The following is a 27,313-nucleotide window of genomic DNA, read 5'->3' on the forward strand; positions in this document are numbered from 1 at the left end:
TTATATGTAAATTAAAGTATTTTCTATGATGTCAATGAAAAACCTGATAGAAATTCTAGATTATATTTACAATCATAATCATTGGCATTTCTCTAATGACCTGAAAAACATTCTTCAGGAAAAATTAGAATGTCATGATAAGAATATATAGATACAGGGGAATTAAAATTCATATGGTTCTCAGGTGCTTTGCTGAAAATGACCATTTTAGCAATTTTTTTGTGTGAGTGAGTAAAACATGTAAGGAGAAAGTGTGGATTCCAAGTACAGCCAATAAATCAGGCCAGGGGAGAATGTAAATTTCACAGGCCAATTTCAGTGGAAGTTTTGGGAACTCCCGGGGATTGCTGACAGAGTGGCATACATGCTAGGCACTGCAAAACAAAACCGTGTAAAATGACACACTCTATAGCTGTCTTCTTTCCCTCTGTGTTTCTCTCTGTTATACTACTTGTTTTCTTACAGAGTGCTTTTACTATTACAGGGCAAGAAAAGCTCATTTCCCTGTCATTGCCTCTCCTTTTTTCCTATTTTTTAATTTATTTTTTTTCTTGATTGATTTTTAGAGAGAGAGGAAGGGGGAGGAAGAGAGAGATAGAAACATGGATGAGAGAGAACATTGACTGGCCACCTCCTGCATGGCCCCCACTGGGGATTTGGCCCACAACCTGGGCATGTGCCCTGACCGGGAATCAAACCAGCAACCTCCTGGTGCAGGGGTCGATGCTCAACCACTGAGCCACACTGGCCGAGTGTTTTTTCCTACTTTTATAAAACGTATAAATTAAAGAAAAAAACAAATAGTAGACCTTCAAGACCACTGTTTTGCTTGGTCTGTTTAAGTTAAGTAACCAGTATTGTAGGCTGGGTACTCAGATGTTTTCTTTGTTAAAATTAAAACAAAAGAATTAGTTAATCATTGTGGCCCAGAAAAGCATTTTTGGATTTGCAAGCCTTTCCTTCTAACAGGATGGAAGTTGGGAGCTGAAGGCAGCGGGGGAGACGTCACGCACAGCATTGGCAGGACCTGTGAGGAGTTCTTCACGAGTGTTTTTCAGGCGTGTGACACACAGCACAGAGGTATGTTGGACAGTATCTGCTCACATGGTTGTGGTGTTCAGCAGGTCCTTGCACTTGAGAGGGAAATGGTGTTGCCACAGAAGAAATGTATACTTCAAAATGTATAAAACCACATACTTGTTTAGCTCAAAAGTTTTCATTTCAGAGTTTCACTTCTGCTTTTTTAAAAGAGATGTGTTCTTTTAAAAATGCCCACAAGTAATTTTTAGTACGTAAATAATTCATACTCACTGTAGTACAGTGAATCGTATATAGATAAAAAGAAAGGAGAAAACCGGCAGTAATCCAATTATCTGGAGTGGCCATTGTTAGTGATTTGTTGTTTGGTTTTTTGGTTTTGGTTTCATGCTTGGATTTTAAAAAAATTATGGTTTTATTGATTTTTTTAGAGCAAGAGAAGAAGGCAGAGAGAGAAAGAAACATTGATGTGAGAAACATTGATCAGCTGCCTCCTGCACATCCCCCCATTGGGGACCAAGCCCAAAACCCAGGCTTGTGCCCTGACCAAGAATCAAACCAGGACCTCTCAGCCCATGGGGTGATGCTCAGTCCACTGAGCCACCAGCAAACCTATGCTTAGATCTTAATTAAAGTTATTTAAAAGCATGTTGATAAAAAGAGGCCATATTAAGTAGTAGGTTATAAGTGGAAATGCCCAGAGGCATATATATTGGACTCATATTTCTAGTTAAACAAATGATATTAAAGGATCCTTTTGAAACCTACAACATTGCCAGTGCTCACAGATTGTGATCATTAATCAGTGGGATAGCAATTTAATTATCCCAATTTATAATTAAATATTTCAAAAAGTTAGAGCCTAATATAGCATCTGGTCTCAACTGGGTTGGTCTACATTCACACTAAAATTAATTTAAATCATCTTGTGCAATGTCCAAATATCCATTCATTTCTTAAAGAATACTCTTTGTCATTTGATGTATATATAAATGAAAGTGAATAAGGGAAAGAGAAGTCTAAAAGAAGACATGATCTTTCTTCCTAGTGATTTGCTTTATAACCTTCCACAATTTCCTCTGTCAATATGTTTTGTTTTATTTGGAATATATATATATATATATTCCCCCCGCCCCATTTTCCTCTCCATTCTAGATTATTTTGAGACAAATCCAAAACATTACAATATTTCATCTGCAAATATTTCAATACATATTTCTGAAATAGAATGATTTCAAACACAACTACCATGTTATTATGACTAAAACTATAACATAATTTCTTAATATTGAATATCTTGTCAGTATTTGAAAGTTCTCACTTGTGTGAGAAATTTATTTTTTATATGTTTTTCTTGATTTTTTTTGAGAGAGAGAAAGGTAGAGAGAGATAGAAATATCGATCAGCTGCCTCCTGCATGCCCCCTTCTGGGGATCAAGTCTACAACCAGGCATGTGCTCTGACCAGGAATTGAACTGGGACCTCTCAGTCCATGGGAGGATGCTCAATCCAATGAGCCACACTGGCCTGGCGAGAAATTTAATTTTTCTGTAACAGTTTAATTGTTCAAATCAATATCCAAGAAAGGTTTGTTCATAGTAGTTAGTTATGTGGCTTATATCAGTGCTCCCTTTCCATCTCTCATTTTTATTGTGTTTAAGTTATTTGTTAATGAACCTGGTTCTTTTGTCTCAGAGTTCCCTAATCTGAATTTTGGTGATTGTGTGACTGTGGAAACAGTCTTAGCCTGTTTCTCTGTCCCTTATATTTAGAGTCTGATCAGATAAAACTTTGGTTTGTTTATTTATTTTTGGCAAGAATTCTACATAGATTACATATTTTTATCAGAAGGCAAAACTATTGATGATGGAGGCTCAAATCTCTTCTTGTATTGGGTGTTGCAAACGATGACATTATATCATCCTTCCTAATTTGTCAGCTGGAATAGTCTATAAGAGAAACTCTCCCCTGCTTCATCGACTGCTGGGCTGTCCTGAGTCTCCTTAATCAAAGGAGAGGTAGGATAAAAGCTTGATTGTTTCTGATCACTTGAGAATAAATTGTGGCTTTTTTTTTTTTTACCTCTAAGTACATCGGTATATATTTTCTACACAAAAGGACATTTGCTTGCATGACCACAGAACAATGATCAAAATCAGGATATTTGCCAATGATACAATGCCATGATCTAATTCAAAATTGTATATTCAAGTTTTGTTACTTATCCCAATAAAGTACTTTAGAGTTTTTTTTGTGTCCTGGTCCAGGATCTAATTCAGAATCACTTTTGTATTTAATTGTCTCATCTCTTTAGTCTCCTTCATCTGGCAGTTCCTCGGATTCCTTGTCTTTTGTGACCTTGAGTGTTTTGAAGAGTGTAGGCCAGTTACGTTGTAGAAGGTCTGATATTTCCTCTTGATTATCCAGGTCACACATTTCTGCAGACACTGCAGAGTGATGTGTTCTTCTCAGTCCGATAGATCAGGATTTTAAACTGTGATTCCTTGGTTAGTGTGGTGTCTGCGGTTGTCCCATTGTAAAATTACTATTTTTACTTTGTAATTAATATGTAATTGATGGGAAGATACTTTGTTGATGTAGTTATCCTGTTTCTCATCAAAGTTTTGTTACCGATGGAAATGGGGTTCTTGGGGGTACTGCTGAAATAAGAATTTCTGGAGGCCCCCACGGGAGGATGCAGTATTGTAGAAAGCTTTTTTTCCCTGTGGAGTTGTGTTCCTGAGTTTCCAAGGTCCCCTCTCCCTCAATCCTGCCACAAAAGAAGGGTAGCTGTGGTTTCATAGGGCTAGAATCAGAGTCAGTGTCCAGAGTTTCTGTTCCATATTGGAGCCATGTCCAATCCAGCAACAAGGCTGGTTTAGTTTGTGTGTTCCCACTGTAGTCCATTAGTCCACTGCATGTGGGGTCTGCACGTCTGTGGGCCATACAGGCAAATGCAAGGAAGCAGGAATGAGAGAATCCCATGAGCCAAGAGTCATGAGCCACAAAAGTAACAAGAGAAAGAATTCCTTTGTTTTGGGGATTATGTATTCCCAAATTTTCCCGGGTTTGCAATGGCCATGCCCATCCTGGCCAACACTCTCTGTCTCCAGGTTTGACTGACCAGCACCTTCCCTAGTTACACTAATGTCACTGTGGGTGGGTCTATCCTTTGTTGGACCCCTCCCCCATTGATCTGCAGGGAAAGGGCTGGGGAGTGTGAAATTGCAACTTCCTGGTGAAGCTGCCCAAATGACTTGCCTATGCCAGGCCTTCCCTTTGCTCCTTTCCTATTATTAATAACTAGCTGCTTATACAGCATCGCTTTCACTCACTAGTTTTAGCATCTATGATGTTTTGATTTATAATAATAAATATATATTTGTTTTTGTCTCATTTCTGGCACACAGCTCCTGAAACCATTGGAATTTCCTAAGTTATGAGAGCAATAAAGCTTTCTTTTGTTGTGTTAATGAGGTGACTTTAGACCCACCTAAGGATGGGGGCTGATTGCCAGAGGAACCAACAAGATGATTAGAGGGTTGACATTTCTGTCTCACCCCCTTACTCTCTGCGGGAGGGAAGAGGGAGTGGACATTGAGTTCGGTCACCAATGGTCAATAATTTAATCAGTCATGCCTGTGTAATTAAACCTCTGTAGAAAGCCAAAAGGAGAGGCTTTGAAGAGTTTGCAGGTTGGTAAACAAACAGAGAGATTTGGAGAGAATGGCAAGCCAGGGAGAGCATAGACATTCTGGGCCCTTTCCCCATAACCTTCCATCTGACTGTTCCTTAATTATATCCTTTTATAATAACAGGTGATCTAGTAAGTAAAATGTTTCTCTGAGCTATGTGAGCCACTCTAACAAATTAATTAACTAAACCCAAGGGGGAGGAGGTTAGAACCTCCAATCTGTATCTGGTTGGTCAGAAACACAGGTGACAACCTGGACTTGCAATTGACATCTAAAGGTGGGGGGTTAGTCCTGAAGAACTGAGCCATTCACTTGTGGGATTTGATACTATCACCCGGTAGGTAGTGTCAGAATTGAGTTAAATTGTAGGACACCCAGTTGGTATCCAAGAATTGCTTGAATGTGTGAGGGAAAAGCCCACACATTGGAATTGGTGATCAGAAACATAACATCCATTGATATTTCTTGCCTAATTCAAGTACTACTATGATAGTTGCCAAATAGAAATTTTTCTATCTCCACTATTCTTTTTAGATGTATTACTTGTCAATCTCCCAAAAAGGTTTTATCTTCTCCCTAATTATTGGATTAATATCACTATGAATTTCTGGATTCTTCTATTATTCAACGGATTATAATCTGTTGCAATCTTTATTTATTTTGGTGTTCAAATTGTTCCAGAGTTGGCCAATAGGATAGTCTTTAAGCTGGCTCTTATGTCTGTTTGGTATGTTTCCATCTTTTTAGGAGCATTTCATTCCTTCTTCGTATAAACAGATGCCCCAGGTACTAATACTTTGGCATGTACTAATACTTTGGCGTGTTCCCATCATTGCTTTCCCAGGTATAAAAGCCTCTAGGATTATCTTGTACAGGTCCTATGCCAACTTTGGAATCAGCTATTTCTTCAAGGATCCATGACTACTTCTCATGAGAAATAACACAGGGACAATAAGCTGGTGAAAAGGGATGATTGTTGTCTATAGGCCTTTTCAGTGGTCGGACCTAAGAAGTACTTCATTTTTTTGAAGATAAAATGAGTTTGTCACATTTCTTCCAGCGCAAAATCAACACTATCGGAGTTTTACTTAGTCCTTCTACATCTGTGTCTCCTTTCTTACCCAGAGAAAATTCTGGTTCTCGATTACACCTATATAAGTGCTTTTTTGCTTTATTCTACAACACAAGCCCAATAGTTTCCGAATAACAATGCCCAAACCACTTGTATTATTTCTCTGTTGCTGAATTACCACAAACTAGATGGCTTAAAACAACACACATTTATTCCCTCACAGCTTCTGTGGATCAGGAGCCTAGGCACAGAGTCCTCTGTGAAGGAACTCACAAGGCTACCATCAGGGTGTTTGCCAGGGTGCCTGTCTCATTCGTGGCTCAGTGGAGAATGACCTACATGTGGTGGCAGGATTTTGTTCCTTGTAGTACAGAACTGAGGGCTCCAGATTCTTGCTGCTGTCAGCTGGGGGCCTCCCTCAGTTTCTTGCCAGTTGGGCCTCTCAACCTAAGTAGCTCGTAACTAGCAGTTTGCTTCTTCAAAGCCAGCGAGGGAGGGACTCCAGCAAGGCACTGCAGTCTTACGTAACTTAATCATGCAATCACATCCACGTATGTGCCATCTCCTTCGCCATGTTCTGCTGGTTAGAAGAAACTCACAGGTCATGCCCACACTCTAGGGGGGGAGACGACACAAGGGTGTAAACATCAGGAGACAGAATGAAAGGGACACCCTAGAGCCTCTTCACCTCACCACCACAATGTGATTGCAGAAAATGATTTAAGATATTTTGGGGTCTTTTTTTTCTTTTTCTTAAGCTATGTACAACATACTTCTTAAGTATGTATAAGCATGTTTCCAGACTTATTTTATAATTGCTTTTTCTCACTTAATAATTTTGAAGACTTCTCTGTGTCAACAAATTTTCTTTGCATGCTATACATTTTTGGATGGTTATTGGTAAAGTATTATAGTTAACCAATCTGTCTCAATTGAATATTATATTTTTCCCTATTATAAATAGCATAATGAACATTCTTGTAGTAAAATATTTGCATGAACATTTAATTATATTGCTAGGGTGAGTAAGCTTATTTATTCCTAGAAGACCTCTCTGTTTGGGCAGGTTTTAAGGAACTATTTCCCTGAAGAGAATAAGGAAGCTCCACTGAAGGGAGATGGGAATTATGTTAATCAGGGTTCTCTAGAGAAACAGAACCCATAGTGTGTGTGTGTGTGTGTGTGTGTGTGTGTTATAAAGAGATTTGTGATAAGGAATTTACTCACATGATTATAGAGGCAGGCAAGTCCCAAGATCTGCATGGTGAGTCAGCAAGTTGGAGAGCCATTGGTGTAGCTCCAGTCCAAGTCCAAGGTCTCCCAGATGACAGCCAGGAGAGCTGATGCCTGTCCAAAGGCCAACAGGCTCCAGAACCAGGAAGAGTTGCTGTTTCTGTTCAAGTCCAAAGGCAGGAGGAAAGTTGATGTCCCAACCCAACCAAAGGCAGTCAGGCAGGAAGAATTATCTCTTTTTATTCTATTCAGGACAACAATCTGTGTTACTTAGTCTACCAATTTCAATATTAATCTCATTCAAAACACTGTCACAGAAACAGCCAGAATAATACTTGACCAAATAACCAGGCCTCCATGGCTTAGTTGGATAGATACCAGTAAAAAACCATCATAGGAGGCCTTTCCAGGTTGAGGTATGTGAAAGTTTAGAGTGTTAGTGAAGGAAAATGAGATATAGGCATTCTTGTTGGCTGTCTAACTCTCTTTTGAATTCTACTACAAATAAGGAATAAAAGTCATCTCTTTAAATAATTGTATTAATATTTTTTTCTTCCCAATATTTTCTATCACTGCCAAATGACATTTGCCATTCAATTAATACTCTATTTAAAGTTATTCAGTTTTCTTTTCAACAATCCCCTTCTCCTAATTACAAGACTTTTCTTATACAATGTTCTATATTTACCTACTTGAGGGACGACTCTCCACCTCATCAATCTTCTACCTATTTCCTCCCCTCCCCCACACTCCCTCCCCCAAAGCGGAGAGCCCAAGGCAGGCCTTAGAAATAAAAGAGATGTCTTATGCTTAAAGAACATTGGTCTCAATTAGTAACTTAGTCTGGATGATTTTAATCTGTGAATGCGACAGTAGGACTGACTGTATCTAAGAATGACCTCTCTACCCTGATTCCCTCTCCCCCTAAAAATCAGAGTACTTAAGACTGAAATTTCATCTGGACAGAGAAAAAACTTGCTTCACTGAATGCTTTTTAAAGAAAGAATGAGAGACAAAACTAATGTGGCATTTTGATCACCACATACAACTGATTATTAATTACTTATATCATCCAAATGTAAACTTCACAACTATGAGATGGAGATGATAGATGTAGCTATAATCTATCATAGCTACATCTATCATCTCCATCTCACAGATAAGAAAACAGGCTCAAAGAGACTAAGTAAATTTCCCCAATCCTCTCAGCTGCTACATTCCAGAGCCAGAATTTGACTCCAGCTCCAATCCAAGGCAGAGCTCTTGCCATTCACGTCACCTTAGCAGGCCCCGGGGTTCCATGGCACGTTTCCGGGACTAAGGAACCTGAGAGAGTTAAGCATCTCCCTTATAAGAAATACTCTTAACCCATCTTTCAAAACTCATTTGCCTTTTTTCTTCCTAAGGCTCAGTAAGAATTGCCAAAATAATAGATTACCTAGGACAAACAGCTAGTCAAGATTCTAAAGATGGAGTCTTCGAGGAGCTATGGAACATGGTTGATCCTGAGAAGAGAGACCTGCAGGTGGATCTGGAGACATTCCATGCCGTCGTGCGAGAATGGGTGGCTTGCTGTGGAAACAAACGGTAACCAGCAGGAAGCATTTTCAGGCTGTTTCAACAACTGACTGCAAGGAATGCTAATCACTATTTTCTTTGTTGGTGGAAAGGATGTAATCTGGTGCTTCTCACACTTTTAGCATGCATTGCAATCACCTGAACACTATCTGCCTGATTGTTGGCCAGTGCCCTTACCCTATCACCACCATGGTTCAGTCTGTCTGAGGTGAAGCCTAATAATCTGCGTTTCTAACGGTGATGCTGATGATGTGCACACTTTGAGACTCTATTATGTTAACTACATTAATTCTGTTAACATTCATTTATTGTGACTAGGGGGCAGCGCATATTATGTTCTCACAAAGAATTGAGCTGGCATTGAAGTCAAGCGAATTAGTGATACTGACCACCAAATCTCCAAATTAAACTCAGAGTGAACACCCTTTTGAGGTTAGTAGGGGTGTTTAGGTAGTGAGTGTAATTTAGAAGCTTCAAATACAGTATAGGGAGGCGAAGGGGGAAAGGAAAAACACAGTGGAATAGAAAAAATTATGATGGAGAAAGGCACCATGATCTCAGGTGCCCTGGTAGATACTGGAGAAGGGTCACCTTCTTCACAGGAAGCCAGATTCCTGAGGCTCTTACTCAGCCACTAATCTAGCTATCGATTCATCGGTATTAGGGGTTTGCTTAAAGAAAACTTCAAGCCCAAAGAGTGGCAAAACTTGCTATATTTCACATACGGTTAGGATATAGGACTTAAGAAAAAATAACTGAAATGGTGTTTGACATACATGAGTTCACTGTGAAAGCAAGATAAATATATAAAAATATCTCATCTTACTAGTAATCAAAAAATGCACATAAAGACAATGTACCATTTTTGCCCATTAGTTTAGCAAAGTTTTTAAAAAATCCCTCTATCCCATGTCATCAGGGCAGGTAGAGAATGACGCCCACTCTCATACATTTTTGGTGTAGTGTAGGTTGGTACAGTTGTTTTCATGAGCAATTTAGGCATGTGTACTAAACCCTTAAAAATAAGCAATGTGTCTGAGCTAATAATGCAACTTTAAGGAAAATAACCAATTATGTACTCTAATATTTGTCAGCAATGCTGTTAATGATAGTGAAAAATAGGAGCAACCTAAATATTTAAAGATAGAGGGTTGGACAAATAAATTATAATACTTTCATACATTAGAATCCTAAATAGTCACTCAAAATTATAATTAGGTAAATATTTTACAAGATAAATAGTAATATGTATGTATTTCAAATAACAGGCCATTAATTCATATATGTATAATTCCATATTTGTAAAAAAAAAAATGCATAGGAAAACATTAGAAAGAATATATTCCAAAATTATTGTCTTTTGTGTGATGATTTTAAATTTTCTCTTTTCTCATAAATTTTGTCATTTTTCTAAAATAGTTAAATTTGACTATATAATAAAAACATCAATAATCTATAAAATAGCATAAGGGCAAAAGAAAAACTCTACTTTTTATAACATGTATAGAAAAAGAAACAACATGGGAGGTATAAATACAAATTGTAAGAACAAAAACTCAGAGATGGTGATGGGTGCATAGTTAGGCATGGTAAGAACGCTGACTGAATTACTCTGCTCAGCCGCCTTTGGATAGACATCTCACGGTGAACTACAATGAGATGTAAGTACAACTTTAGAGAATTCCGTGGCTGCTCCAGAGAGATGGTGAAAGGATTTGGCATTTAGAAAGATTAAGTAACAAAACTGAAATCATAGTATAGAGACTTGGAAAAATAATCGAAATTTTAATTTGTTTATTTGAGTTTGTATACCAGACAAAGGCGTCCCTGAATTTCAAGGGTAAAATGCTCACAGTGCAATTAGTCTACTTCAACTTGATTTTTCATGAGAAAGGGAAAATGATAACACCATCAATGTATCTCAAAATAGAAGTTGTTTATGCCTTTTTCTTCCCAATCTTTTAAGGCTCATGGGCTTACTACCTCTACAAATGTCCACTTATCATGCCAAACGATTTCAGCTTCCTAATCTATGAGATCTCCTGTCCCCTAATCCTAACTGCTGCATGCTATCACCTACCTATTTATGCATGCACATTTTCTTTTTCATGTTAGATTAAAAGGTTATGGAAGGTGCCTTGGCTGGCATGGGTCAGTGGTTAGAGCATCAGCCCACATACCAAAGAGTCTTGGGCTTGATTCCCAGTCAAGGGCACATACCTAGGTTGCAGGTTCAATCCCCAGCCTGGGTCAGGGTCCTGCAGGAAGAAACTGATCGATGTGAATCTCTCACATCGATGTTTTCTTTTCTCTCTCTCCCGCTCCCTGCACTCTCTCTAAACAAACAAACGAAAATCAGTGGAAAAAATATCCTTGAGTGAGGATTAACAAAAAATACATTAATAATTAAAAAAAAAATAGGTTACAGAAGGTGGAAGGAATTACTGCCTTACATTTCTTTTTTATTACCCTATCTAAGCACAGTGATGGGCTCAAATAGTTGCTGAATAAATAGACAGTTTTAAAATCCAGAAACAAACACCTGAATAGGAAAGTACAGAGCACATTCGAGAAGTTAGCTGAGCTCTGGTCCGGCAAAGAATCCTAGTTCACAGGTTTTGTTTTTTGACTACAGGGAAGGAGTGAATAGCGGACCAGGCAGCAGCAGTGATGATTCTGCTCTTGAACAGGACAGCATAAAATCAGGGAGAGCAAGTATGTATGGGTTTCCTTGCGATTGTTCTGCTACTTGTGGTTTGGAGAAGTGGATTTTTCATAAAAGTCTGTTGTATGTGTTTCAGTTCAGCTGACCACAGATGTAACGGAGTCTGCATCAGGGAGCTTCGAGGCTTTGGGCAGAGACATGTCTAACGGAGTCTTGTAAGCATCCTTAGTTGTCATGCTTTCTCAAGTGCCCCAAGTTTTATTATTTATTTTATAAATTTATGTATTTTACTTATGATGAAGTCACTTAGCCCTTTTTTTATGGCAGAGCTAACATCATTTACTTAAAAAGAAAGAGATAGATAGATAGATAGATAGATAGATAGATAGATAGATAGATAGATAGATTGATTTTAGAGAGATAGGAAGGGAGAGGGAGAAAGAGAGAGAGAAAGTGAAACATCAAACCAGCGACCTTTCAGTGCACTGGACAGTACTCAGCCAACTGAGTCACACTGGCCAGGTCTAATATCGTTTACTTTTAACTCTTAACTACTTTATCTGAATTGCATTAGAACTAGTTCCACTAGGAACACAAATTATTTAAGACTAGTATTACATAATTGACATTTTCTCAGTTATGAAACCCTTCTCCTTCATGGTATCAAGTGTTTGCATGGAAAACAAATTCCATTTGAAGTAGAGTTAAAACACTGACCTTAAACTGTTTGAGGAATTATTTTAAAAGTACTTCTTTAACAAAGAAGAGATGGCCCTGGCTGGTTTGACTCAGCAGTTAGAGCATCGGCCGGCGGACCAGAGAGTCCCGGGTTCGGTTCCCGCTAAGGGCACGTACCTTGGTTGCAGTTTGTCCCCGGCTCCAGTTGGGGTCGTGTGGGTAGCAACCAGTCAATGTGTCTCTCACATTGATGTTTTTCTCTCGTGTGCCCTCCTGCTCTATCTGAAGATAAATGCAAAAATGTCCTCGGGTGAGGATAAAGAAAAAAAAAAAAGAAGAGATGGTTTTGTTTGTTGTTTGTTTTTCCTAAATGTGTATGTTTCAGATATTAGTTTATCTTTGCCACTTCCGGTTTCCTCATGCAGAAACCTGGTTTAAAAACCATGAACTCAATCTTTGCTAAGAACTGGGATAAGATGGCAAAGAGGAAGAGGATGCCTGGGGCTCATGAAACACAGTTTATGATGTAATGTCAGTGGCAAGAGTGACTCAAACATTAATAAGCTGTAGAAAATATCAGGAAACATGAATACTACTAAGTTGAGAGGTACAGGCTACAAATGTGAGACTCTAAGAACTGTTTCCTATTAAAGGCCTATTAATATCTGCCAGGGTCCCTTGACTGAGAGAGTAATGTGTCAACTTATTTCAGGATCTCCCATAACCCTTCAGGGGGATGGAGAGAAATGTTGGGAGTGAAATGGAAAGGAATAAACAAATGCTGTGCAAGTTGACTTGACAACTGGCAGATGATGAAGACCTAGCAATCTTGGGCCAATCTTTGATGCTGTTATAACAAATGCTTGAGTAAATAAATGTTTGTTGTTAAATAAACTCCATTTGTGAGGCTTGGAAGAGAATAAAGTAGAAAATCTTTTTTTTTATTTTTATCCTCACCCGAGGACATTTTCCATTTTTTTGCACAGATAGAGTGGGAGGGAGAGAGAGGAAGAGAGAGAGAGAGAGAGAAACATCCACGTGAAAGAGGCACATCGAGTGGCTGCCACCCGCACGACCAACCAGGGCCGGGGACAAACTGCAACCGAGGTACATGCCCTTAGCGGGAAAGGAACCCGGGTCTCTCCGGACCGCAGGCCGATGCTCTAACCGCTGAGCCAAATCAGCCAGGGCTAAAGTAGAAAATCTTGCAGGACTATTTAAGCCTGCTTGGGCTTAACCATATGTCTTATTTTGATTAAAAGGGATTAGACGTGTTGAAAAATATTTTTTCTTCTTTATTTCATCTGCAGAGAGATGCCTGACTTGATTACCTATGTAGCAGATCTGCATTTCAACAAGCAGAAATTGGAGGAGGAAAATAATAAGCTTAGCTTGGCATTGGAAACCTTGGAAGAAGCTAACAGCCAGTTATCAGAGGACTGTACTGAATTGCGCCTTCAGATAAAAAGGTGAGCCATTGTGGGGTACTGTGTGCTGGGAGCTTTCAGTTGTTTTTTGTTTTCTTACTTATATTATTAAAATATAATTTATATAGCCTGAAATTTACATTTTAAAGTGTAGCACTCATAATTTTTTGGTGTATTCACAAGGTTGTGCAGCCATCATCATGATCTAATTCCAGAACATTTTTTTTTTCTTATTGATTTTAGAGAGAGAGGAAGGAAGAGAAAGAGAGAGATAGAAACATTGATGAGAGATAACATTGACTGGCTGCCTCCTGCATGCCCCCCACTGGGGATTGGGCCCAGAACCTGGGCACATGCCCTGACCAGGAATCAAACTGGCGACCTCTTGGTGCATGGGTTGACGCTCAACCACTGAGCCACACTGGCCGGGCTAGAACATTTTTATTCCTCCAAAAAGAAATCCTGCACCAGTTAGCAGTCACTCCCCATTTCCCTCTGCCTCAGTACCTTGCAACCACTAATGAATTTTCTGTCTCTATGGATTTGCCTATTCTAGTCACTTCATATAACTGGAATCATACAGTACATGCCCTTTGTGAGTAACTTCTTTCACTTAGCAATGTTTTAAAGGCTCACCCATGTTATAGCACGTATCACCACTTTATTCCCTTCTATGGCTAAAGAACAATCCATTGTATGGATATAGGCCATTTTGTTTATTCATTCTTCAGAGGATGGATTTTTGGGTTATTTCTACTTTTGGCTCTTATGACTATTGCTACTATGAACATTTGTGTACTGGACTTTGTGTAGACATGTTTTCAGTTCTTTTGGGTTTATTCCTAGGAGTGGAATTGCTGGGTAGTAATCTATACTTAGCATTTTAAGAAGCTGCCAAACCATTCTCCAAAGCAGCTGCACCATTTTATTTATTTATTTTTTATTTTTTAATATTTTTTCTTTATTGATTTTAGAGAGAGAGGAAGGGAGAGAGACAGAAACATTGATGAGAAAGAACACTGATTGGCCGCCTCCCGCATGCCCCCCATTGGGGATTGGCCCACAACCTGGGCATGTGCCCTGACCAGGAATTGAACTGGTGACCTCTTGGTGCATGGGTTGACGCTCAACCACTGAGCAACACCGGCTGAGCAGCTGAACCATTTTATATTAACATGAACAGTGTTTATTTGTTCTTTTTTAACCATAATGTTCTCTATGTCATTCAAGGCAGTGTCCTCCACATATGACTATTTTACGTGGGGGCCAGGTGTGAACCTATTCAAAGCAGTTCTGTGGTTTGGTTGAGCTCTTACTCTATGCTAAGTCCCATTCTAAGTATTATGAGAGATTTATTGGTGAGTCAGATATAAAATGTGCCTTCAGGGTACTTATACTCTAGAAGGGTGATAAGAAAGTTCCTGACCTTTAGCTTAAAATGGAAGGGACCAAAGGACCTAAGAGATGTACCAGATGAAGTGTCAAAAATTGGTACAGTGGGTTCCAAGGAGATGCTTGAGCATCAGGGAAAAAACAACAGGTTCTCACAAAGTCGTGTTTAAGATGTAGCTGCTAATATTCTGAACAGAAAAGTTTTAAGTTCACTTGAAAAGATGGTAAAGCATCCTGACCATAGATGCTTATCATTTTTGGACCAGGCAGTCCAACTTCCTAACCAATGTATAAAATTTAAAAATGTGCTTACCTCAAGCTCTCGCCATTCCACAATCAGCTTATTTATTACTTATGTGAAATATAAGAATTCAAAGTTTCTTTTTAAAAACTATGCCTTGGATGAATGTACCAGTCAGGGCTTTTGGTTACAAGCACCGCGAACTGACTCTGGTTAACCGAAGCAGTCAAGAAATGTGTTAGACGGGAATTGAGTTACTCACAGGACAGAAAGGCTAGAGAATCTAGGTGAGCAGCCAGAATGTCTATAAAATAAGCCTTTTGTCCTCTTTTCTCCTTCCTCTCATCCTTCTGAAAGGGCCTCTGTTTCCTTTCGGTGCTCACAGCCTATTTTTGATACTGTGCAACTGATTTGCCATAGCATAATTTGCCTTCTATATTAGCCGCGCCCTTGTTGATGGCAGGAACTTGATCTTACCCATCCTGGTTACCCTAGTGCCTAGTAGAATGTCTTCCACAGAATAGCTCTCCCGTACTTCTGATTGCCTGCACGCCAGAAATCTGTGTCTTCTTTTTCTTCCCTGAGCCTTCACTTCTAAATCAAATAGCAAGTCTTGTTCAATTTGCCTACTTTATATCTCTCCAATAGATTACTTCTTTTCATTCCTATATCTGCCACGTAGTTCAAGTCACCTGGATCACAAGAGCAACCTGCTGATTTCCCAAAACGTGTCCACGGGAATGCTCTTTCTAAAGGCCAGTCAGACTACTTCACGCCTCTGCTTGAAACACGTCAGTGGAGCCCTACAGTATTCAGGATAAAATCCAAGTTCCTTCATCTAGTCTGTTATGATGGGACTTCTGTTACTTTATTTCCAGTTCCCGTTTTCCACTCTAGGCTGCAACAATATCTAACTGCTTATAGCCCCTCATTGAGCTTCTGCTCTCTCTCCCTTCCTCTTCTTCCTTCTCGCGATCTTAACTGCCTGCCTTTTACACAGTGTCTGCAGAACTTGGGTTCACTCCAACCTTGGTTCTTATCGCACAGTATTGTAATTATAATTGTCTATTTATTCTACTAGACCATAAACTTCAGGAGGATAGGGTTTATTTTTTTCATCTCCAGTATCAAGCAGAATGCCTGGCACAGAGTTGGAGCTCAATAAACATTTGTTGAATGACCAATGTAATTCTTTAATAAGGTAAAAATTGTACCTTCATTGAGACCCTGCTCAGAAACCAGTTTATAATCTAGTGGGAGTACAACCAGGTAATTCTATGATGTGGATTACCATAGTACATTTAAGAGGTTTTCTTTGTTGGACATTTGGATTGTTTCCAATGCTTTGTTACTGTAAACAATGCTACAATAAACTTATAAAATAAAGTATATCTTGTAGAAACCATTCATTCAGTTGTCATCTCCTTCACTAGTACTGACCTCTATAAGGGCAAGGATCATGTCTCTTTTGCCTACCATCACAGGCCCCCTTACGGGGTACAACACCTAGAACATGGTATTATTCAATAAATATTTATGGAATTGCATTAACTACTATTGCATCTTATTAGTAGAAGGAAAGAACTGTGAGATTCTGCTAATGAGGCTTTCAAAGGGAGTCTCCAAATCTTTATCTTCAGAAACAGGTTTTTTTTTCTTCTTTCATTCCCCCCACCACCACCTCAACACCGCCCCCAAAACTCTTCCTTTTTCAAGAACTATGAAAGATAGTGGGTATATTTTTACTATTGTTGGCATCTGGTTTCTATTTTCAGTGGTTTGCAACTTGGCTCCAAAAATAGTCCTTGGCTTTTTTTAGTATGTTTAACAGTTATATTTGAGGTTTTGCTCATGGCCTTCTCCCCCACCCCCACCTTCACAGTGCCCACCAGGCTATTATGAGAACAAGTCTGTTACAAGAAGAACTAGAGGAACTGAAAACTAGTATGAGTGCTTCAGAAGAGCAGAAGACCACAGTGGTAGCCCAGAACAAACAATTAGTAAGTCATCCAAGTATCTTGAAACCCCAAGAGGGTTTACTTGGAGGTAAAAGTCAGTCAAGAGGCTGATAAATGAATAATAGTAACATCTTAGAAAAGTTAAGGTAGATAGAATAAAAACCTATGTTTTCCTTTTCAATGAAGATTAAAATCGTTTACAAATCGCTTGGTCACATTCACAATGGTTTGTGAAAATCTAGAAGGTTTCTGGAATGCCTCTTGAAGTTGACAGGTGAATTCATAAATACCTGATACTAAAAACCACTTGCATTTTCTAAAAAAAAGGAATTCTCTCTCCAACTTTCAACTTTTTCTCAATTAAAAAAAATTTGTTTTCTCAACACTTCTAGATTACTAAGAAGCTCCATAAATAGTCCTTATACTAAATAAGCACAGGCTTGTAATTTTTAGAGTAAATTGCCATTAAGACTAAGCTTTAACTCAACTGACAAAGTACATAATCATTCTTATTGAGAAATTAGACCTGTTATCTAGAGCTTTAGTAATAATCTTCAAAATCCTAATATATTCCAGCAGCAGAATTCTAGCATCGCTAATGATGGTAGGGGTCAGCTGGAAGTCATTCTGACTAATTTCTTTTAGGTCTGTAATTCATCAGAGGACTTGGACTCCAGGCCTTTGTCAGTTACTTGTGACCTCCCACAACCAACATAGCTTAGCTCTTACCTCAACAGTAAAATGTGGGGACTAGACTCGGTGAGTGTCAGGTGTCTCTATGAATGCACTATAGGAAATTTGGGGCCCATGAGCAGCTTTTACATGAAGGCAATGGAGAGAAATTATCAAGAGCCCATCCTTGAAAGTCAGGTGGCCAGCAGTCAAGTCCTGACTCCCGGTGCTGTGGAACTTGAGGCAAACCACATAACCTCGTTTAGCCTTAGTGTCCTGAGATCCTAGGGCTGGGAGGGTTATGAGTAAATACACGTAAAGTGGTCAATGTCCTCTATCCTCCTTGGGCTGGATGTTAGCTGTTATTAAACATGCAGAGTCATAGATAAACAATCCTAATCCTTTGCATTTTATAATGTTTTCAATTTTAAAAGAATTTAGAATATTTTATTTCATTGGTTACCATAGAAATTCTGTGAGGCAGAAACAGAAATAGCCATTTTTCATTAAAAATTAATAGAATTATAGGTAGAGTTCAGAGATGTTTTGATTATTCAAAGTCAATTGTCTAATAAATGATAAAGCTAGAATTGAACTCAGGTCTTCTGATTCCAATTAAGTGGGGTATGTGTTCCTTCGTTCTTGTACCAATGACATTCCAGCCTGACACGTTTTCCCTTTTATTTTTATTTATTTTATTTTTATTTTTTATCCTTACCCAAGGACATTTTTCCACTTTTTGTTCAGGTAGAGTGGGAGGGAGAGAAGGGAAGAGAGAGAGAGAGAGAGAAAGAGAGAGAGAAAGAGAAACATCGACGTGAAAGGGACACATCGAGTGGTTGCCACCCGCACGACCAACCAGGGCCAGGGACAAACTGCAACCGAGGTACACGCCCTTAGCGGGAACCGAACCCGGGTCTCTCCGGACCGCAGGCCACCGCTCTAACTGCTGAGCCAAACCAGCCAGGGCTCCCTTTTATTTTTATATCATAAAGGTAATACCTCTTTACTCTATAAAAATAAGAAAATACATATCAACAAAAAAATCCCACAAAATTCTTCTCCTACTGTATCCACAAGATTTATTGTTGACATTTTGGCATATATTTTATCCTGGAATTTTTTTTTTTCTTCTGAAGTTTCTGAATTTGGAGCTCTTAATTATAAAATAGTTTTTAATAATCATATGTTCTGGTAATGTTGAATCTGGGAATATCAACAACAGCTTCAAGTAGGAAGCTAGATTGCTTTGTGATTTCAAAGTGCTGTTTAAATAGATGAATTCCTACTACCTGTCATAAGTGGGTGGTGGTAAGTATACTGCAGGGAAAGAAGCCAGGCTCTTCCTTCTTTGTTTTTCCTCTTTCCTCTCTGAGTCAAGGAGTAGAGTGACTTCTCATAGATCCCAAGAAACTGGAAGCCAAAGACTTAACCCCGTACTGAAAATATTTTCAGACTAGGCTCATTTGTGACATGTCAATGCCATAGTTAGACGTTAATAAAGGGAAAGAATGTTGATAGTCTTAGAGGTGACCATGTGGTATTTTCATAAACTTCTCAAATATTTTAAAATTACTTTTTCTTTAATGAATCAGGAGACAGAAAACCGGGCTCTGATTCTAAAGATTCGGATTCTCCAGGAGGAGGTATGTTGCAAGCATTAAACATGTCACAGATGAACATATGGAATCATACAATCGTGGGTCCAGTGCAAAAATCTGAAGCACTGTGAAGAGTAACAGCACAGTGGTTTGGGTGGTTATTCATATTCATTCTTTCATCCGTTCATTCAACACATGTTCATTGGGAGACCCCTGGCCTAAATAGAAAGTATTCAGACTCCTATTGGCGAAAATCGAGGTTGACTTGTCAAAGATAAATGAGGGAGAGTGGATGGGGTGTTCATGTCTGGACAGAAGAAGGTTATTATCTTTGTATACAACCATGGAAGAAATGGGATTCGAAGAATTCAGATTTGAGATGTTAGTCAAGTTAACACATCTAAAAACTATAAATATCAAGAAAGTGTAGGTATCATCTAATAACTTCCTGTTATTATTCTATTGAAATAGGTGGCAGAAGTCTTGTGTCCAAGACCCAGATCTTAAATTCACTGAAAGTCTGACCACAGAAAAGCTATTTATCATTTTTGAGTTAATAATACCTATTCCCTCAGTTATTTTAGAGATTAAGAGAATGCATGTGAACCCATTTGTTTAATTATAATGTACCTCATATATATTAGTAAATATAAGTAAAATCTCTAAAAAATGGATAATTCTGTGCAATGTATATTTTTAAGCAACAGAACTAAAGTATTGAAAGAATAGGTGACAAAGGTACTAGTAAGTTACTATTTTGGAGAGAAATTCTGTGTAGGTACCTTTTGAGTGTTGAGTGTTATGTACATTTTAAAATTTGGCCTTTTTATCAGAGGTGTTTAGTAAGCTGTGATGCACAATCTGGAGAGTTAACCAAAATATAGGCCAAGTGGACATGTAAAACATTCTATAGTGGGTTGGAAAGGAACAATTAAAGGTTGACAAGAAACCCTACAATAGATTCAGACATTTTATAGCTATAGAAACTAGTGCTTTACAATTAAGCTCTCAATGTAAGATGTTTTTCTCCTCATCTGTAAGATGACTGACTAGCATCAAAGCATCACCAAAGCAGTTCAGATTGAAGATGGAAGGACGGAGATTTAGAACCCTTCGTCCTGACACAGCATTGCAGTTACTGATTTACATTAGAAAAGGCACGTGCATGTCACTGCTAGCTAAGATTCTTTCAGGAGGCAAAAATCTGAAGCACTGTGAAGAGTAACAGCACAGTGGTTTGGGTGGTTATTCATATTCATTCTTTCATCCGTTCATTCAACACATATTCATTGGGAGACCTCTATGTGCAAAGCACTTTGCTAGATGCTGAGAGACAAACTTCAGCAAAATAGCCCATGTGGAGCTAGCACGTTAGATGGTGACTGGTACTATGGAGAAAAGAAAAGTGAAAACAGAATTGTTGGGGAGTGCAATGTAAATGAAGGTGGTTAGGATAGAAGTGCACTGTGAAATTAATCATTTGGTTAAAAGTGGGAAAGGAGGTTTATCTGTGGAAGAGCATTCTAAGCAAAGGACACCGCAAGCTCGAAGACCTCTGGCGGTAGCCTGCTTGCTGTTCGTGAGGGACGGCATGGACAGTGTGGCCAGAGCAGACGGAACAAGTAGCAGGAGGTTTGGCAGAGAGCTGCCGGGAGCCAGACACACAGGGTCTCATATGAGCATTGTATGGACTCCAGTTTACACTGAGTGTGGTGGAAGCTGGAGACCGGTTAGGAAGCCCTTGTAATAATCCAGGCAAAAGCTGGTGGAGGCTTAGATTGAAGCAATGAACAGTGGTGGTGGAGGGCAGGATACAGATCAGCAAACGCCTTATAATATATCCAAAGGTGTTTAATATATATTCCAGTAACGTGGAAGTTTTCTTTTATTGTTTCTAATGTCTCAGTGAAATACAAAGCAAAGTTATCTACTGAGAGTGAGGATGTTGGAAGAGGTCTTGGAAGTTGAAGGAGGGAACAGGGGTAAAATAAGTGAGGAGTTGGCGAATGTTTTGTAGAAGATCTGATAGTAAATATTTTAAGGATTGCCTGGCTAAAAAGTGTTTGTCCCAATCACTCACGTCTGCCATCGTAGTGTGAAAGCAACTTGAGATAATATGAAAACAAATGGACTCAGCAGTGTTCTTATAAAACGTTATTTACAAAACCAGGGGGCCCGCTAGAGCTGGTTTGTGTGGTTGGGGTGGGGAAGTTAGTGTAGTTTGCAAATCTCTGTTTTGGGCAAATGGCCAGATGAACAGAGTAGGATTATATGATATCACCAGTCAACACTGAAGTTAAAGGTTATAGATTTAACATGTGAGCTATTGGTTCAATTGAGTTTTTCTTTAGCAATGTTTATCTGAAAGGGTGCTGGCACAGAGTGAACGGCAAGCTGAAATTAAGCAAATACTAAGAAGTAGGGGAGTGGAAAGGGAATTGAGAGGACGTGGAAGAGTGTGACTATAATAATTGACCACAGAAAAATTTAAGCTGAGTGAAGAGGAGACTGAGGTCACAAGAAAAGTGGAAAAATAATGAGAAGGTGGTCAGATCAGTGGGTTGTGGGTCTCAGTGTGGATTGAAGGTTTGTTGGTGCTCAAAGAAGTAATCTGGAAGGACAAGTAGTAGTGGATGAAGAGGGAGGCGCTTGCAGTCAATATAATAAAAGGGCCACAGTTGCTGGTAATGACAAGTGTAAAGGGTGTGACTAGGGCTGAATGGCTGTGGTGGAATGTAAGACAATGAGGGACTTCCTAGATGGTCAAGTTCAAAGGCTCAGGTTATTTTTGGACAAAATCTAAAGTTTTGTCCCTTAGTTTAAAATAGATTATGATGATAATGATGAAAATACTATTTCCTAAAAAAGACTTTGTGCTGTTCTCTTATTTTATTTTTGGACTAAATCTAAGAATACTGTCTTTTTTTTTTTTTTTTTTTTTTTTTGCATTAGAATACCAAGAATATTATGGATATATATGCATTGGAAAAAAATATTGAGGAATTGTCTAAAACTGAGGCAGAGCACCAAGTAAGCACTTCCCAAATACTGGTAAAACATTTTCTTCCACTGAGTTGTTATTACTCTATAATGGTGTATATGGCTCATTGATATAATCATGTTTTGCTATAAATTTTAAAATTTGTACTTCTCAAGATATTTGAGTCGTATATAGGGCAATTTCTGTTTTTTAATATAACAGATTTACTGATAAATATTACACATGCCATTAAATTCACCCATTTAAAATGTACAAGTCAGTGTTTTTTTTAGTATGTTCACCATCATCAAAACCAATTTTATTATTTATTTATTTTTTAATAATTTTTCTTTATTGATTCTAGAGAGAGAGGAAGGGAGAGGGAGAGAGGTAGAGACATCGATGAGAGAGAACATTGACTGGCCACTTCCTGCACGCCCCCCAGTGGGGATCAGGCCCACAACCTGGACATGTACCCTGACCGGGAATCTAACCGGTGTCTTCTTGGTGCATGGGTCGACACTCAGCCACTGAGCCACACCAGCTGGGCTATATTTTTATTTTTTATTGAGTTTATTGGGGTGACATCGGTTAACAAAGTCATACTGATTCCAAGCGTACAGGTCTATAACACATCATCAGCACGTGCATCATGCTATCACCACCCAAGGTAAGTCTCTTTCAGCCCCATTTATCTCCCCCTTGCCCTCTTCCTCCCCCCCCCCTCTTGCCCTCTGGTAATCTGTGTTCGACACACTGTGTTTTGTGTCTTCATTTTTTGCTTAATCCCTTCTCTTTTTTAGCCAACCCGCAACCCCTTCCCTCTGATAGTGTCAGTCTGTTCTCTGCCTCTATAAGTCTGTTTCTATTTTGTTTTTTACTTTATTTTTGTTCATTCGATTCTACATATATGTGAAATCATATGGTACTGGCTTATTTCACTTAGCATAATACTCTCCAGGTCCATCCATGCTGTCTGGGTAATATTCCATTGTACCATGGATTTTTAAAAATGTTTTTCTTTATTGATATTTGAGAGAGAGGAAGGGAGAGGGAGAGAGAGAAACACCAATGAGAGAGAACATTGATTGAGCACCTCCTGCATGCCCCATCCCCCAACTGGGGATTTGGCCCACAACCTGGGCATGTGCCCTGACTGGGAATTAAACCAGCGACCTCTTGGTGCATGGGATGACGCTCAATCACTGAGCCACACCAGCCAGTGGATTTTTAATTCACTGATCTACTGATGGACACTTGGGTTGCTTCTGTACCTTGGTTATTATAAGTAAAGCTGCAACGAACATAGGGGTGCATGTATTCTTTTAAATTAGTGTTTCATGTTTCTTCAGATATATTCCCGGTAGTGGAATCACTGGGCCATAAGGCAATTCATTTTTAATTTTTGAAGAAAGTCCATACTGTTTTCCACAGTGGCTGCACCCATCTGCATTCCCACCAACAGTGCACAAGGGTTCCTTTTCTCCATATCCTCGCCAACCCTTGTTTGTTAGTTTATTGATGGCGGCCATTCTGACAGGTGTGAGATGATATCTCATTGTGGTTTTAATTTGCATTTCTCTGATGATTAGTTATGTTGAACATCTTTTTATATCTACTAGCCATCTGTATGTCCTCTTTGAAGAAGTGTCTACTCATGTCCTTGCCCTTTGTTTAATTGTTTGTTTTTTTGGTGTTGAATTGTATAAGTTCTTTAAAAAAGTTCTGTATTAATCTCTTATCAGATGTATCATTGACAGATATGTTCTCCCATTCAGTGGGTTGTATTTTTTGTAATTTATCTTGATTTTTTTAAGCATTGCAGATGTCCCCTCTCCCTGCCCCCATTGACCCCCTCTACCCTGCTCCTGTACCTCCCCTCCAGCCTTCACTACACTATTGTCTGTGTCCATGGGTTATGCATACATGCATATAAGTTCTTTGGTTAATCTCTTCCTGCATCTCCCCTCCTCCCCCAAGGTCTGTCAGTCTGTTCCATGCTTCCATGTCTCTGGATCTATTTTGTTTGTCAGTTTATTTTGTTCAGTAGATTCCACATATAAATGAGATTGTGTAATACTTGTCTTTCTCTGACTGGCTTATTTCCCTTAGCATAATACTCTCTAGGTTCCTTCATGCTGTCTCAAAGGGTAAGAGATCCTTCCTTTTTTACAGCTGCATAGTATTCCATTGTGTAAATGTATTATTGTGTAAATGTATTTACAATAGCCCTTAAATAATGCTGCTATGAACATAGGGGTGCATATGTTCTTTCTGATTGGTGTTTCATGATTCTTAGGATACATTCCTAGAAGTGGAATCACTGGGTCAAATGGCAGTTCCATTTTTAATTTTTTGAGGAAACTCCATACTGTTTTCCATAGTGGCTGCATCAGTCTGCATTCTCACCAGCAGTGTGCTAGGGTTTCAGTGGGTTGTCTTTTCATTTTTTTGGTTTCCTTTGCTGTGCAAAAGCTTTTCAGTTTGATGTAGTCCCATTTGCTTTCTTTTTTATTTTGTTCTCTTTCTCCAGAAAGTATATCAGAAAAAATATATATATTGCTGCTAGAAATGTCTGAGATTTTACTGCCTGCTTTCTAATAGAATTTTTATGGTTCCATGACTTACATTTAAGTCTTTAATCCACTTTCAGTTTATTATTGTGTATGTTGTAAGGAGGTGATTTAGTTTCAATTTTATATATGTACCTATCCAATTTTCCCTACACCATTTTTTGAATATACTGTCTTTACTGCATTGTATGTACTTGCCTTCTTTGTCAAACATTAATTGACCATAAAGGTGAGGGTTTATTCTGGGGCTCTCTATTCTGTTCCACTGATCATCATGTCTATTTTTATGTCAGTCCCATGCTGTTTTGATTACTGTGGTCTTGTAGTACAGTTTGATATCAGGTAGCATGATACCTCCAACTTTGTTCTTTTTTCTCAAGATTGCTGAGGCTATTCAGGGTCTTTTGTGCCTCTATACACATCTTTGAAATAGTTATTCTAGTTCTGTGAGATATGCCATTGGTATTTTAATAGAAATTGTGTTGAATCTATAGATTACTTTGAGTAGTATGGACATTTTAATGATATTAATATTTCCAATCCGTGAACATGGTATATGCTTCTCCTTGTTTGGATCTTCCTCTATTTTTTTTTTCTCAATGTCCTGTAGTTTTCTGAGTACAGGTCTTTTACCTCCTTGTTTAAATGTATTCCTAGGTACCTTTTTTGTTGTTGTTGTTGTTGCAGCTGTAAGTAGGATTGTGTTTTTAGTTTCTCTTTCAGATAGTTCATTATTGGTGTATAAAAATGCCACCCATTTCTCAATATTAATTTTGTATTTTGCTACTTTACTGAATTCATTTATCAGTTCCATCAGTTTCTTGGTGGAGTCTTTAGGATTTCCTATATACAGTGTCATGTCATCTGCAAACAATGACAGTTTTTCTTCTTCCTTTCCAATTTGGATGCCTTTTATTTCTTCTTATCTGATTGCTATGGTTAGGATTTCCAGTACTGTGTGAAATAACAGTGGTGAAAGTGGACATCCCTGTCTTTTTCCTGATCTTAAGAAAACTGCTTTTAGTTTTTGCCCATTCAGTATGATATTGGCTGTGGGTTTGTCATATATGGCTTTTTATGTTGAGGAATGTTCTCTCTGATCCCACTTTGCTGACAGCTTTTATCATAAATGGGTGTTGGATATTGTCCAATGCTTTTTTTTTTTTTTTTTTGCATCTATTGATATAATCATGTGTTTTTAACCTTCGTTTTGTTTATGTGGTGTATGACATTTATTGATTTGTGGATATTATCCCAACCTTACATCCCCAGAATAAGTCCCACTTAATCGTGGTGTATGGTCTTTTTAATGTATTGATGGATCTGGTTTGCTAATTTTGTTGAGGATTTTAGCATCTATGTTCATCAGGGATGTTGATCTATAATTTTCTTTCCTTGTAGTGTCTTTATCTGGTTTTGAAATTTGGATAATTCTGACCTTGTATAGTGAGTTTGGGAGTCTTACCTCCTCTTGAATTTTTTTGAATAGTTTGAAAAAAATAGGTATTAATTCTTTAAGTGATCAGTAAAATTTGCCTGTGAAGCCATCTAGTCCAGGACTTTTGTTTACTGAAAGTTTTTTTTTTAATAATTATTATTATTACTGCTTTGATTTCATTAGTTATAATTGAGCTGTTCAGATTTTCTGAGTGTTCCTGATTCAGTTTTTGGTTGTATGTTTCTAGGAATTTATCCATTTCATCCATACTGTCCAATTTATTGGTACACTCTTGTTCATAATATTTTCTTACAACCATTTATATTTCTATGGTGTCAGTTGTTACTCCTCTTTCATTTCTGATTTTATTTATTTGAGCCCTCTCTCTTTTTTTCTTGACGAGTCTGGTTAAAGGTTTGTCAATCCTGTTTATCTTTTAAAATAACCAGTTCTTGGTTTCACTGATCTTTTGTGTTGATGTTTCCGTCTTCATGTCATTTATTTGTGCTCTAATCCTTATTATTTCCTTCCTTCTACTTATTCTGGACTTTGTTAGTTGTTCTTTTTCTAGTTCTTTTATATGTAAGGTTAGAATGATTATTTAAGGTTTTTCTTGCTTCTTCAGGTAGGCCTGTAACACTATGAATTTCTGTATTAGGACTGCTTTTGCCATGTCCCATAGATTTTGGGTTGTTCTCATTTTTGTTTGTTTCAAGGTCTTTTTTAATTTCTTTTTGAAATTCATTGTTGACTCATACATTGTTTAGTAACATGTTATTTAGCTTCCATGTGTTTGAGTGTTATTTTTTTTTATTATTGTTGAAAGTATTAAAGATGTCGCCCCCTTTTCCCCATTGACCCCCCTCCTCCTACTCCTACCCCCCCGCTGCTTTCTTCAACCTAATGTCTGTGTCCATTGGTTGTGTGTATATGCATATAAGTTATTTGGTTTATCTCTTTCCACCCCTCCCACACCTCCCCCTGCATCCCTTGAGGTTTGTTAGTCAGTTTTTTTTTTTTATTGTAATTGATTTCTAGCTTCATAACATTGTGTTCAGATAAGTTGCTTGAT

General features: G+C 38.4%; 1 protein-coding gene across 1 annotated transcript in view; it reads left to right on the forward strand.

The window, feature by feature from the left end:
• The window catches only part of LOC118623386 (inositol 1,4,5-triphosphate receptor associated 2), a 56,055-nt gene that overhangs the window by 739 nt on the left and 28,003 nt on the right, over window positions 1–27,313 (forward strand). Inside the window, exons 2-9 of the mRNA XM_036250881.1 lie at window positions 970–1,080; window positions 8,445–8,625; window positions 11,252–11,331; window positions 11,418–11,496; window positions 13,270–13,428; window positions 16,902–17,019; window positions 19,245–19,295; window positions 22,203–22,280. Of these exons, the coding sequence (XP_036106774.1) occupies window positions 970–1,080; window positions 8,445–8,625; window positions 11,252–11,331; window positions 11,418–11,496; window positions 13,270–13,428; window positions 16,902–17,019; window positions 19,245–19,295; window positions 22,203–22,280 (857 nt within the window). The remainder of the gene's footprint in view (window positions 1–969; window positions 1,081–8,444; window positions 8,626–11,251; window positions 11,332–11,417; window positions 11,497–13,269; window positions 13,429–16,901; window positions 17,020–19,244; window positions 19,296–22,202; window positions 22,281–27,313) is intronic.

The sequence above is a fragment of the Molossus molossus genome, unplaced genomic scaffold, assembly GCF_014108415.1.
Source record: "Molossus molossus isolate mMolMol1 unplaced genomic scaffold, mMolMol1.p scaffold_m16_p_10, whole genome shotgun sequence".
NCBI lineage: Eukaryota > Metazoa > Chordata > Mammalia > Chiroptera > Molossidae > Molossus > Molossus molossus.